Below are 13,305 nucleotides of genomic sequence, written 5' to 3' on the forward strand. Positions count from 1 at the left end.
TTCACTCTACCAAAGTACCATACAGAAAACATGACAAATCAGCACAGGATGAAATGTTACACCAGACACCAGAATCCTGACTTTAAAAGCAGAGGCAACAGGTAGGTTTGAGGTGTGGTCTAGAGCCCGACAGAGACTCGCTCATCCTGATCTCCACGGGGAAGGTGTTAAGAGTTAAGAGTTAATTAAGAGTGCCAGCAACACATGGTTTTCTGACCTAGCGCTACAGTCCCGAACACTAGTAAGACGTCTGATTATCGGACAGAAACGACGGGCCCTGTGTACGCGGGTGTGGGGGTGACTAAAATCCTTCAGGGTCTCAAAGCCGAGGCCCCGGACGGGCGGCGGCGAGGAAGCCGGCGGGGGGAGCCGCGCGCCCCAGCGGCGGCCGGCCGATAACCCGCCCCGCGCGCCTTATCTGCGTGGGCCAGCGCTCCCGTCCCTCTGACAGCGTGGGGCCGATCCCAGCAGCCCCCTCCCGCGGGGGTATGTCGCAACAGGAGCGGGGCTCCACTTCCCAAAGCAAGTAGTGGAGAGCTGTTATCTGCCCCGTATTACACACACACACACGCACAAAATATTCATTTTCTAAATTCGTTCAGGGCTTTAAAATAGAGTGGAGTCTCTCACACATGATTGCAAACACAATGGCCACATGCTGAACATCTGTCAGGCTGCTGTGTCCCAGCTCCAAACCTCCTACAGTCCTTTTGCCTTTATGATATAGAAAAAGCTCCATTTTAAAAGCATTAAAGATGCAGAGCAGACGAATGGGTATGACATGGAGCTACCGTTACAGTGAGTGACTTCAAAGTCTTTAATGAAAAGGAGAATATACTGCATATTAATAATTACCCTTTACATTCGCATATTTGCCTTAAGTAAGTCCATGCAAGAGGTGAAATGCTAATAATAATAAAGTCAATAAATTCTTCAGTAACAGCGGTTTTATTAACATGGATGATCACTAAAGTTCATGACAAGCAATTTAATTATAAGAAAGATGCATGCACTTGATTGTTCAGTCTGTAAAATCAGCAGATTAGTCTCTGAAACAGGTGGTGTTGGAAAGGTCTTTTATCCCTACAGTCTGTTATTACTGGCATTGCAAGGTTTCCAATAGGTGTCAGCCTGATTAAGGCGGAGCACATTAGAAATACTGACCAGCCCTTAGATTGTATGACAAGAAAAAAGCAAACTTTTGTCAGATTTAAAAGTTATTTTTTCTTCCAACGGTGCAGGCAGAGACCTTTAAGGTCCGCTGTAGAGGACAAGCAGTGTCGTGACTGGCTGGTCAGGTCAGCAGGGACAGCTAAGCCTGAACTTTCAGGTGGAAAGTGTCTGCAAGTGTTTCAGCTCTTTGCCGTCCCACACGGACTCTCGATACGAATGTTATTACATATCGCCCCCTTGTGGACAAGTGAATAATCGCAGGCCGTGTTCAGGAAGATCCGCAGTTAAGCAAGACTTGCACCCCGAGAGCCGCCTAAACAGATTTGTGCTTTTGTGATATATATATATTTAAAAAAAGGCATGGATGAAAATACTGAGTTCTCACAGAAATGTCCACAGCTTTCCTCTGATGCACTCTTTGGGTGGTCTTATCTGCTGCTGAGCGACCACAGACACAAATTCGGGATGAACTGCTCCAACAAAGTCTCTCTCCTGTGGGCCAGGATGCTGTGAACCGAGTCTGATTCCCAGGTTCAAAGGTCTGCTTCTGCTGGTAAAGAAAACACTGTAGTCCGAACATCAAGTCTCCGGGCCATTCGTTCACTGTCACGTCGCCCGATCTTGTCAGAAGCTAGGCAAGGCTGGGCCTGGTCAGTGTGGGGTGGGAGACCTCCCAAGACAACGAGGTTTCTGCTGTAAGGGGCGTTGCTGCTGTAAGTGCTCTCTCCTCGGGACCAGAACTGGACGGGACCAGGATGAGAGCAGGGGTGTCAACACCGGTGTCCCAGGTAAGCTCCGCCCTGAGCTTGTGTATCGAATTAAACGGCTGAAGTGATGACTCGCCCCTCCCCCTGCCCTGCTGTGTAGTGAAGCTGCTGGTGCGTGATGGATGTCCCTCCTATCCACAAAGCACTTAGGGATTCTTTGGGATGAAAGGTGCTATATTAATGCACAGAATTACCACCACCAAAGGACCGCAAGTCATCAGTCTCTTTCCCTGCTCCCATTCCCTCCTCCTTCTCGTCTGCTTTTACCTTACTTTATAATTATTAACTATAAATACATGATAACGCAGTGATTCGGCACCCACGGGTGAGGGGGTGCCTGCGTGTGCGTGCCCTGCCCTGCAATAGGCTGGTATCCCGTCTGTGGTATAATCCTGACATTTACTCCCTGTCTCCTGGGTTAGGTTGGGATTTGCTTGTGGCTGGATGTGTTTGGCAGTTTTAACAGTCTCCTCTTCCCTCCCTTTGTAACTGCAGAATTCCCTTCTCCCGTCCTCTGCCCGCCTCCCTCTTTCCTCCCCTCTCTGCGTCTCCTCAGCTGCTCTCCCTCTCCCTCGTCATCTTAATCATGGTCTCCGGGGAGCGGTAGAGGAAGATGAGCTTGGCGAAGAGCTGCTCCTCCAGCTCGAGCTCGCCCGTCTCCCGCACCACGAAGATGTCCGTGCACAGCTTGAGCACGCGGTCCACGCAGGGCAGCTCCTCGAACATGATGGAGCGCGAGATCCCGTTGAAGAACTCCCGCACGAACTTCCCGATCACCAGCACCACGGACATGTACAGGCCCACAATGCTGCAGGGGAAAGACGAGGAAGCAGCAGGACGGAGGCAACCGATCGGGGAGAGAGGGGAAGGGGAGTTGCGAATGAAGGAACAGCCGGGACAGGAGAGCCGGAGGGTGAGAAGGAAGAACGGGCAAGAAAAGCAGGAAACAGAAGATTTGCAGGAGGGATGAAGAAAGAGAGGAAGAGTGAAGGATAAGAAAACTGGCAACACGTGACCTAACCTTTACGGCAAGCATCACCTGGACAAGTGGACTGAATCGATCTGACACGGTTTCGGAAGGGAAAGCAGCGGGCTGGCGTTTCTTACCCGTATCCTGCCAGGAAGCCCAGGCTGGAGGGGCTGACCTTGTCGTTGAAGACGACAATCTCAATGCTCTGGCAGCTGGCGGGCGCGCGGCCTGGCAGGCACTCCTGCACGACCCACCACTGCGGCACCTGCCCCCCCGGCGCGCTGGAGCTGGCCCGCCGCAGCCCGATCGCCACGGGCCGGAGCGCAGCCAGGGTCCGGAGCTCCTCGGTCCTGTTCGAGTGAGCTGCAGGGGGGCACACAGTGTCAGGGCAGGGGCCTGCGAGCCCCTGGGGCATACGAGTGGAGCTGCACAGCCCGGCAGAGGGACGCACCGTCACTCAGCACAGACCCTGAAACCCCTTGAGCAGCGCAAGAGCTCCGCGCTGCCAGGAGCAGAAACCAGAAGGAACACGCTCACTGCAACACAGGCTTGCAGCTGCCTAGATCCGATCGAGTGGCACTTCACCTGCAAATATGAGCTGCACCGTTTGCAGTGAGCAGCACTTTAACTGCGAGACAGAACTTCCTGAGACACATGGTACTAGCTGTATTTACAGAATGGCATTCACAGCCTTTTGCTCAGATAACACATTTTGCTGCTCTTTTCTGTTACGGAATAATTCCAAAACTATGCTGAGGCGAGATCCCAAAACTCAGTTTTCTAGTATTGGACAGGCAAGGCAGTACTGCTAGTTCTCTGTGAAAGTTAACTCCGTTTGATTAATGTAAGAGTTTTATCTGGGTCCAGTCTTTTGTCCATACTAAATGGAACGTTTGACCCACACGACAAACAATAATTTCAAGCTCTTAAATGTAATTGAAGCCGACAGAGGTCTCTTATACCTGGCCAGTGGAGAGCCCTCATTCTGAATTGGACATGGAATCTACAATTGCCTGAGAAGCCTAGAGCCTTTGATTAGGTCAAGGGCATAATGCAGAAGGAGACTCACCTATGTCCAGCCGGTGTGCGATCTTGGATTCTGGGCCCGATGGAGCCCGGATGTATTTAGGCAGCAGGGACTTGATGATCCTGAGCGGAGAAAACACCGTAATTCAGCACCACTGTCCCCTACCGATTCATGCCATTGTCTTCACTGAGGTTCAGATCAAGAACAGCTTTGAGGGGGCGGTATAACGAGGGTCACATGTGCTTTGGGTGCAAATCACGTTCTGGACGAAACTGCTGCCGGCAGGAGAGGGCGGCACAGTAAAGGGGGACTACTGTTGTCAGGTTCCAGCCACCCTGACAAATTGCATCGTCAATTGCAGAACAGATTCGTTCATTTTGCATTTGAATCAACAAAAACCTAGAGAACACAATGATTTAATAACAGAAGCCAAATCTGCCAAGTGAAAGGTCTGCTACCATGTGGCAGAGGAGCATCTTTTGTTGGTAAACATGCGACGGATGCACGTTTCCTATGAAGTCAACATACGACGCACGGAGCAGGTAGTTTGCTTCTGTCTACCCAAAGAGGTGTGGGGACTCACACAGGCTGGCCACGTGTCCCGCGCAGCATGTGCACGAGCTCGTCCCTCATCCTCTGGTCCTCGTACTTCACGGTGTGCTCCCCAGCGGTCTGTGCGTTCATCACCAGCGAGGCGTTTCTGCGCACACCGACAGGGCAGAAACTCACCGACGCAGACAGAAGGACGCACACGGGCAAGCCCATGCCTGATCCTCAAAACGTGATTGTAAATGATAACTAAGTAAAGTAAAGAAGGCTGTGGAGTCTTCTTCAGGTGGGTGGCTTCTTCTTACACTGCACAGTCGAAACGTTGTGTTTCTTTTCTTCTCTTTTCAGCAGGGAATAAACCTTTACTTATTCTTTTGCAGCCCTGATTAACCATGTTATTTACAATCACTGTTTGAGAATCAAGTGTGCGAATTCCTACGCATGCTGACGCAGATACCTGCTTGAACCAATCAGGGCACAGCCCTCGCTCTGTCCTCACAGAGTGAGCTGTCTCCATACCTGAGCAGCGTCCAGCGTAGGGTGACGTAAATGTGGGAGGCGTTGCTGAGCTCCTGGATCATGGCCTCTCGGCTGGCAGGACTGATGCCCCACAGCAGGCTGGCGTCACTCTTGATCTTTGCAGTGACGATGTCCTCCGGCAGGTAGTTCACAATGAACTGCATGGCCAGCTGCCAGGGAAGAGAGAGAGAGAGGCAGAGGGAGACACGAGATGGAGTGATGATGAAGGTGCTGTCGGGCCGGACCGGAGGAGCCCTGCACTGGAACACAGGACCACCAGTGCTGCCATTTCACTGGCTGAGGAACTGAGCGTTGTGGGACACCAGTCTGTTGCCACGGTAACAGACTCGGATCAGTACCAGGCCCAAGCCAACTGAGTTTTTCTGACTCCACTTCTGAAAAACTAACCTTTAGATGACCAATAGACCATATTAGGGGGGAAAGTTATTTTAATAAAGTAATCCATTTGGCAGTAGAAGATACTTCTAACATAAGGGATAATTTAATACAATCAAAAAAGTTTGGGAAAATAATTTTGAAAAGCAACCCTATGTTATTATGTACAGTAATTTTTAAAGTAATGCATTACCTCTTAAATGCAACTTCTTATTAAATTAAAAAGTAATCTCTTACACATGTAATTGTAATGGATTGCTTTTTTAACATCATTCTTCCCCGACACTGCCTACAGGTTTCTACAGGAAATTGGGACATTTCCAGAGAAACCTTTATGGTATGGTCATCAGGGTTTCCACTCCACCCAAGTGGATCTCTGATGTGTTCTGATTTGTGGATTTTTACAGTGTCGGAAGGGAAGAAGGGTTACAAACGAGGGACACACATCACGTCTCCAGCCGTAAGCGTGGCTGAGGGGCGGGAGACGGACGTGAAGTAAGGACAGTGGGGAGAGAAGCTCTTACCGGATGCGTGGCGAACTGCTGGGTCAGGTGGTTGTACGCAGACTGAGAAAAGGGCACAAGATTCTGCTCCTGTGCGCTCATCGTGAACAGGGGCTGAGAGGAGAAACACAGACAGGACATCCCCTCTCACTGAGACATCAGCACCTGCTCTGTGTCATTGTGGAAAGTGTTAATGCGCAACATTCAATCATCGACCGGCTCTTGTTATTTTCATTTTACTAAAACTCAGGAGAGGAAAACTAACTAACTAGGAAAAGCGGGAAAGAGTGCAAGGATAAGAAAGACAATAACGATGGGGAAGTCCATACCTCATACCCCCCTATGCTGAGCTGAATGGAGACGTCCAGCGGCTGATTGGTCACTCCAGCCACGGACTTGACCAGTGACATGAAGAGCAGGGGGAACCAGACAATGCAGATGAGAGCGAAGATGATCAGGCCCCCCATGCCATATTTCACCACGCTCTTCTTCTTCTGCCCCGAGGGCTGTGGGTATTTCTGCACAGGGAACACCGACGTCACTGAGTGAGAAACCACCGGATAAGCCAGCTGCTGCTGTTTCGCTGCAAGGCCAGGGAGCAGGCTCCCGGGGGGAACAAGCCACGGACGTTTCTGGATCAGGCGCGGACTGTGACTGTGACACCCGCACCCCGTCAGGGAGGCGTGCAGGAATGCCTTCACAACTGCATGTTGGCATGTAGCTTTCTATCCAAAAGGATCCCAAAGCGCTCCATGTGTAGGGAGGCACCCACTTCACCCACCACTGAAGAGAAGCCATCTGCATGACGACATTCTACACCAGCAGCTCTGCTCATGTGTGGAGTAGTGAGAAAACTACAACACCAGTAACTTCCTGCTCTTATTAATAATTCCAAGGGATCATTAATGACCTCAGTTTAAGGTCATCCCTAGGACAGCACCCCCTACAGCTCTGCTTTCCTAATCACTACACTGAGAAACTACTCTGGAATTCCTAGTCTGGTAAGAAGAGCGCCACCTACTGGTCTACTAACATCACTTACGGCAGCAGCTTGGTTTTCATTTGAGGTCTTCCAACCCAGTTCCGACCAAGCCCAGCCTTGCTGATCTTCTAAGAGATCAGACTACAAGGTGGCAACCCAGTAAAAAGTCAGTTATCTGACAATGCATGTTTACAGGGATGTGTGTGCGTTGTTTTCATTGACAAGGGGCTGCTTGATTCATTCTATACTGATGTTGGGACAGAAGAAGTTTAAGAAGGAAAGTGTGAGCTAGCGTAGGTAAAGTAAAGGACTATTCCCTGCTGAAAACGTTTAGGCTGTGGAGTCTTCTTGGGGTCCTGAAGAAAGCTCCACAGCCGAAACGTTGTGTTTCTTTTCTTCTCTTTTCAGCATGGAGATAAACCTTTACTTGTTCCCGCCGTTGGAAGTGACAGCAAATTTTTAAAAAAAGTCTCTGCCACCTCAGGGACCGGCAAGAGAAAAGCCAGCAGACGAAAGCTTGGGCGTCACGGCACCCTCCTACCTTCTCGGACTCCCTCCAGCACTTGAGGATGAAGATGTTGGCGTAAATGTCCTCCACACAGATCCAGCTGGACAGGCTGAGCGTGGTGTCGGTCCAGACCCAGTCCATCACCGCGCGCAGCTCCGTCAGGAAGGGCACCAGCCGGAACCTGTCCGGAACAAGTCACGGGATGACCCTCAGTGCAGCAGAGCCATGTTTTTCCACAGGTCGACTACTCTGATCGATGGCTGCTACCCGTGCCATCGGTTTCCCAGATTCTTACAAGACGATCAGTATGCACGCAGAAAAAGGAGCAACCCCAGGCCAGGGATGGTCATTCTTTACCACTTCAAAGTAAAAAGATCTATAATAGCCTTGCATATTGCCTGCAGAATTCAGTTTTAATTACCTGATCTCTTTTACAATAAAACACAACCAAACCAGGCTTTTCCGGAGTTATTCCAGCTGACATTTACCAGGGGGTGTGGCCAGGGAGTTCTTGTTTTTGAACCCCTTCAAGAATGAAAGTTTTTTGGGACAGCAGCACACCCCACACTTTCCTGCCTCCCTCATGCAGTCCAAGGGAGTTCTGGGTGGAAGTGAGAGTGAGATCTCTCCCCGGGACAGAGCCCCGCCCGCACTCACCCCTGAAACAGGAAGAGGTTGAGGCAGTTGTAGCGCTTGGTCAGGAAGTTGCCGAGCACGCGGTTCGGGTAGCCACACTTTATCTGGTAAGCAGAGAGCCCGAAGTACACGCACTTCACGAAGTACCACAGCTGGGCCACCTGGTTCCTGTTGAACCTCCTGTTAAAATGAAATGAAACGAAACTGGAACAATCAGGACACCCCCCGCGGGAAGGACTGCTGCCGCTGCTCGGCGGATTCTTAACCGCTTCGCCTGGGTCGCATCTATTTTCTGGCGACATCTTTTGAGAAAACCGAATCCAGGTGCAGAAGCGCTGAAGCCCACTGAGAGCTCAAGAACCTGGTTTTCCCAACGTTCAGCAGCCCGTCGTCCCCCTTCCCTTCTCGGAACGACCGGTGGAGACCTGCCGCTGTGAGCTGGAGAAGGGTAGTGGGGTGGTGGGGAGGGGTCGGGGGGTGGGGTGGAAGTGGGGGAGGGGGGGCGCACCTCTCTGTGACCCCAGGAAGGATGAAGAACATCCAGAAATGGATCCCGAAGACCAGCACCACCTGGAACACACACTTTCCCATCAGGGTTTTGCGCAGGTACAGGGCCCGGTCCACTACCATGGTGCCAAACTGGATCAGCAGCATCACCAGGAAGGCCTCGGGGACCTGGTCCTCTGACAGAGACTCCGTGATGTCAGCTGCAGCGCTGTGCTTCTGCGGGAACCGGACAGGCAGGCATTACGATTGGATGCCAACAGGCAGTTCTGAATTATTCTTGAATCCTTATTAAGCTGTTGCATTGTCATAGCTCATACCCATCAAATCTAGCTGATGACTCTTTTCCAGGAGTTCCTCATCAATAACGTTCTATTCTACAGAATACAGACCCGTGAGATCACAAGCCACTGAAACTGACAAAGAGCCATGCTTGAACCCAAAGTTAAGTCTGGTTGTTGGTTCAGCTGAAGTTTGCAAGACAGCTCAAGGAGACATCTGCCGCTCTGTGTGCGTCCTGCTTTAAAAGTACATCCGCATCTGTACTTACTCCAAAGGCCCAGTAACCAAAAATGATGATGATAAAGTTGACGACATCAATCAGGAACATAAGGGCATACACATCGCACACGGGGCTGTACTCAGGGTGGATGATGTCATAGAAGAACTGCCTGACAGGCAGGTAGATTTGGAGAGCTCTGCGGACAGACAGAGATCAATGTTACAGTCCTGTTTGTTACTGATCACCCAGCTGCTCAGCTCCACTCTATCTCTGTCTCTGTCTCTACCTGGCCTGTTGCATTTCAATCAGTTCAGCCACCAGGCAGACCTGCTCACTCTGAGAGGCACCTTCATGGGGAAGAAGGAACCCCACCTTTGACAAGAGTTCTCATGTGGCAGGTTTTCCTCTGTAATGACTGGAAATGTGCCCATGTCCTTCCTCCCAGTGAGCACTGCAAGCTGGGCAGAACAGCCGTTTCTGAAAAGGTCGTGTTAAACAAAGCCTGAGATGGACTAAGCACCAGAGTTACATTAATCAGTCTTGCAAGTGCATTCTGTAGTAGGATCCACGATTTAACAGGACATTAAAAAATGAATGAAAATGTGCAAGGTGATGTGGTACCGGAGAAAAAAAAGAAAAGTATTTTCCCCCACCTTTTTGTGTTCATTCTTTTGATATTTCAGTTCTTGCCCTAGCGTTTTCAGTCTGTTACTCTTCCTACTTTTTTACTATTAGTGTTCACTGTGTTGGTTAAGCCAAATAAAAAGGGACTCAGTATGTTTTGGGATTTCTTGAATCAGACTATGACCATAGTTTCTGCAACAAGCATTTGTTTTAATTGAAACTGACCTATAGGTGGCATCATGATAGGAATGCCAGACACTGCACAAACAAAGTGAAGGAAATGTTGCATGTCTGAAATTTCACGTGTCCATTACAGTTAAATAGAGTCACCTAGAACTCACAGGAAGGCTCGAAAGCAGTAAAATTGCTTCTAGTTTCCATTTGTAATTGAACAACAAACACGTGCAAGCAACTGTTAACATGTTACAAAAAAAGAAAAGTAATACAGTTTTCATCATCCAAGAAGAACAATGCCAGATTTAGCTTTGTGTGATGGCCATATCATCACTTGTTTCACACAGCACTGGAGCTATCATTGAGGAGGCCACCATGGGTCAGGGGTCAAGGGTCAGGGGTCAGGGGTTGGGAAGTCTGTTCTTACACTTCCACTGCCTTGGCTTTGAACTCCAACATTTTCTCCCGAAACTTCTCCCTGATAATGTGCTTCCGGGTTTGGGGCACTTTTGAGTGATGTCTCTTCTTTGACTCCCGTTTCGGGGGCTCCAGAATCCCTGTGGGAAACAACAGATACCATAGTAAGCTCTTCCGGAAAATATCACAGCAATCATGTTACGATTCATTCAATCTGATTAAATCTGTGTGTCTTGCTACATGATTCTGATCTATGAGATTCTGTCATTGGAAGTTTGAAAACTCACTCTGGGGGTTTACACTCAAGGGATGACCTCCTCAGTAACGTAGTTGAAATAAAGTTTTTTTATTGTGTTTTGAAATCTGGACACATTCATAGGCCTTATAAAGTTTTTTGCTCCACGTTAAGATTCATGTGGTGTTGGAGAAAATTGTGGAGAGTTCCTTGGACTGCACGAAATCAAAGATCAAATCAGTCCATACTCAAGGAAATAAACACTGTTCACTGGAAGGACTGATAGTGACACTAAAACTCAAATACTTTGCCCATACAAATGCGAAGACAGGGTTCACTGGAGAAGACTGTGATGTTGAGAAAGATTGAAGGGAGAAGAAGAAGGGGCGGCAGAGGTCAAGATGGATAGATAGTATTACTGAAGTGATGAAAATGAGTTTGCAAGAGCCCAGAGAAGCAGGTGTTGACAGACAGGTCTGGCACGCTCCAGTCCACGAGGTCACGAACTCGACTAAACGACCAAACACACACAAGAGTCAAAGTGTTCCCAACGCAGGAAATACCCATAGAGATCCGAAAACGAAACAAAAGTTCTCTAAACATAACGGCCAAGAGGAACTTGGCACTGGCATATGTTTTTACTTTTCCAATGAGGAAACAAAAAAAACCCACGTGCTAGAGCGCGGCGGGACTTGTGTGGGCAACGCACCAGTGCCGCCGGTGCTGTCCGCTGCTCTCCGCCTGCGGAACAGGGAGCCGCTGGAGCTCTGCAGGGGCAGGAAGGGCAGCCTGCGTCCTCTCTGGGCCTCTCGCTCTCCCGAGCCCCGCTGCCCTTGCTTGTCCTCTCGCTCCCCCGTGCTGCCTCGCTTCTTCTGCGCCTTCTTCTTCAGCTTCTTGAAGAAGTCCGGCATCTCCACCTCCTTGATGTCCCACAGCCCGTGACACTGCGGGGGGACACGGGGACACCTCGCCTGAATCTCGGCCTGGCGGCTCTCGGGCCTCTTCGAATCTTCACCGAAACAGCCCCTCACTCCCTACAGGCGGTGCACGTGCGAGCACCCGGTTTAAACCACCAGACGAGATCCCAAAGGGCTGCTCGCACATCAGGAGAAAACACGCTGAAGGTCTTCCTGAAGGCTTTCGCACTGGGATGTCACACAGCAGCTCGAGCATGCGTTAGCAAAAAGAAAATGGACTGCCGGGCAGGAAACCAAGCCTTCGATCCATTACGACTGACAGCCTTAAATTTCTGCGACACCTCTGTTGTAATCAACGTTTAATGTTCAGAATATTAACAGCCCTGTTTGATTAGTGCAGAATGTTCATCAGCCAGCTGCTGAATGTATTTATACAAGGTGCACACAAACAGCTGTACACAGGGCAGGGGCAGTCAGATACTAAACCTTCTATGGGATTAATCCAGCACAACAAGAAACGGCTCACATGATTAGCTCATAACTAGATCTACAATTTAATTAAGTGGCTGGTTGTCCAGAAGGCCTGTTCTGCAATGTATTAAGTAGGTTTGGTATTCTGAGGGCCCCTGGCCCGAGGCTGCAGGGGCCCAGTCGGAGCCCGACCGCCGTACCTTGAGGATTGACCTGTGAAAGAACAAGGCGAGCAGCTGCACCAGGTCAAAGTGCACGTAGCCGTCTTTCTTCTCCACCCCGATGATGTTGGGCAGAGCGAAGGGGCGCTCCGCGTTGATCCCCCGATACGCAGAGGTGGTCCATGGGAAGAAGCCGAACTGGAAGAGGTACTTGACAACCACAGTGATCTACGAGAGAGAGATAGTAAAACACAGAGACAGGCCAAGGAGACCAAGCAGAGCCGACACCCTACAGATCCGGCCCCCTCCGGATTCCGACTGGAGCCTCCGGAGAGGTGCATCCCTCTACCTCTGGCTTTGCCGGGAGGGCGTGTCCTCGCACCATTTTAGTCAAAATCGTTATTAATACATGCCCGTGCTCTTCACCAATCTCGTGGGGTGTCCTTTTAGTTTGCAAAGGGGCTTAGCATCCCACTCTTTAAGTTGGAGGTCAGGGAAAATTGAAATTAGGGCAAGAATAGCATGAGGTTAGGGTTCCATGTTGGAAAAGAAGGGTTACAGCTGTAATTAAGTGTCTGCATCATGTTAAGGCACGGCTTAGGAGAAAGTTACCCTTAAAACTGACCTCTAGACTCAAAACCTTCTTTGTTAGAAGGACCTTCAGTTAACTGGTCCTGTTGTTTACCCCTCTGCTCCTACTGTATTCAGTACCCCCATCTATTGTCTCCTCTCATTGTGTGTTTTTTTATTGTTATTGTTCTTTAAAGCGCTTAGAGAAGCCACCTTTTAAAGGTGCTATATAAGGTTTATTATTATTAAGTCCTGGGCTATATTTAAAATGTGGCTTGAAGCAGATTAGAGGTTGCCTGCTTGACTGGGGTTCTGCTCAGGCCTCGGTGCTCTGAGCATGGTTGCACGGTTTTGGTTTGGGTCGAAGGGCGGGAGTATCACCTCGGTGTAGATGATGGCTGTCATCCAGAAGCGCTTGGTGGGGCGCGGCACGGACAGCATGGCCCAGAGGAAGATGAGGACGGGCAAAACCAGCGTGAGGAGGGAGGCTGACACCATGTGGTTGAGGATGATGACGAAGTAGCACAGCATCTCCGACTTGGAGACCATGGTGCGGTAGAGAGCGAAGAGCAGCCGCAGGTGCCTTGGAAGAGACTGGAAAAACCTCTCCGACTCCTCGATCTCCTCGTTCTCAAACATCCTGCAGGGGGCCCAACAGCAAGGAGAGGAGCAGAGTCAGAGAGAGCTGGGGGGGGCTGTG

At 50.0% G+C, this 13,305-nt stretch overlaps 1 protein-coding gene across 1 annotated transcript in view; it reads right to left on the bottom strand.

The window, feature by feature from the left end:
* Positions 1-2,492: 2,492 nt before the first annotated feature.
* Positions 2,493-13,305, bottom strand: part of LOC148817867 (piezo-type mechanosensitive ion channel component 2) — a 39,480-nt gene continuing 28,667 nt past the window's right edge. Inside the window, exons 41-55 of the mRNA XM_088937825.1 lie at positions 12,987-13,245; positions 12,075-12,263; positions 11,202-11,430; positions 10,262-10,391; positions 9,085-9,232; positions 8,539-8,753; positions 8,052-8,210; positions 7,428-7,575; positions 6,234-6,422; positions 5,926-6,018; positions 5,006-5,175; positions 4,521-4,637; positions 3,980-4,059; positions 3,048-3,273; positions 2,493-2,748 (exon numbers count right to left, since the gene is read on the bottom strand). Of these exons, the coding sequence (XP_088793951.1) occupies positions 2,493-2,748; positions 3,048-3,273; positions 3,980-4,059; positions 4,521-4,637; positions 5,006-5,175; positions 5,926-6,018; positions 6,234-6,422; positions 7,428-7,575; positions 8,052-8,210; positions 8,539-8,753; positions 9,085-9,232; positions 10,262-10,391; positions 11,202-11,430; positions 12,075-12,263; positions 12,987-13,245 (2,608 nt within the window). The remainder of the gene's footprint in view (positions 2,749-3,047; positions 3,274-3,979; positions 4,060-4,520; positions 4,638-5,005; positions 5,176-5,925; positions 6,019-6,233; positions 6,423-7,427; positions 7,576-8,051; positions 8,211-8,538; positions 8,754-9,084; positions 9,233-10,261; positions 10,392-11,201; positions 11,431-12,074; positions 12,264-12,986; positions 13,246-13,305) is intronic.

This window comes from Atractosteus spatula, chromosome 19 (genome assembly GCF_055471065.1).
Source record: "Atractosteus spatula isolate fAtrSpa1 chromosome 19, fAtrSpa1.hap1, whole genome shotgun sequence".
In the NCBI taxonomy this organism is placed as follows: domain Eukaryota; kingdom Metazoa; phylum Chordata; class Actinopteri; order Semionotiformes; family Lepisosteidae; genus Atractosteus; species Atractosteus spatula.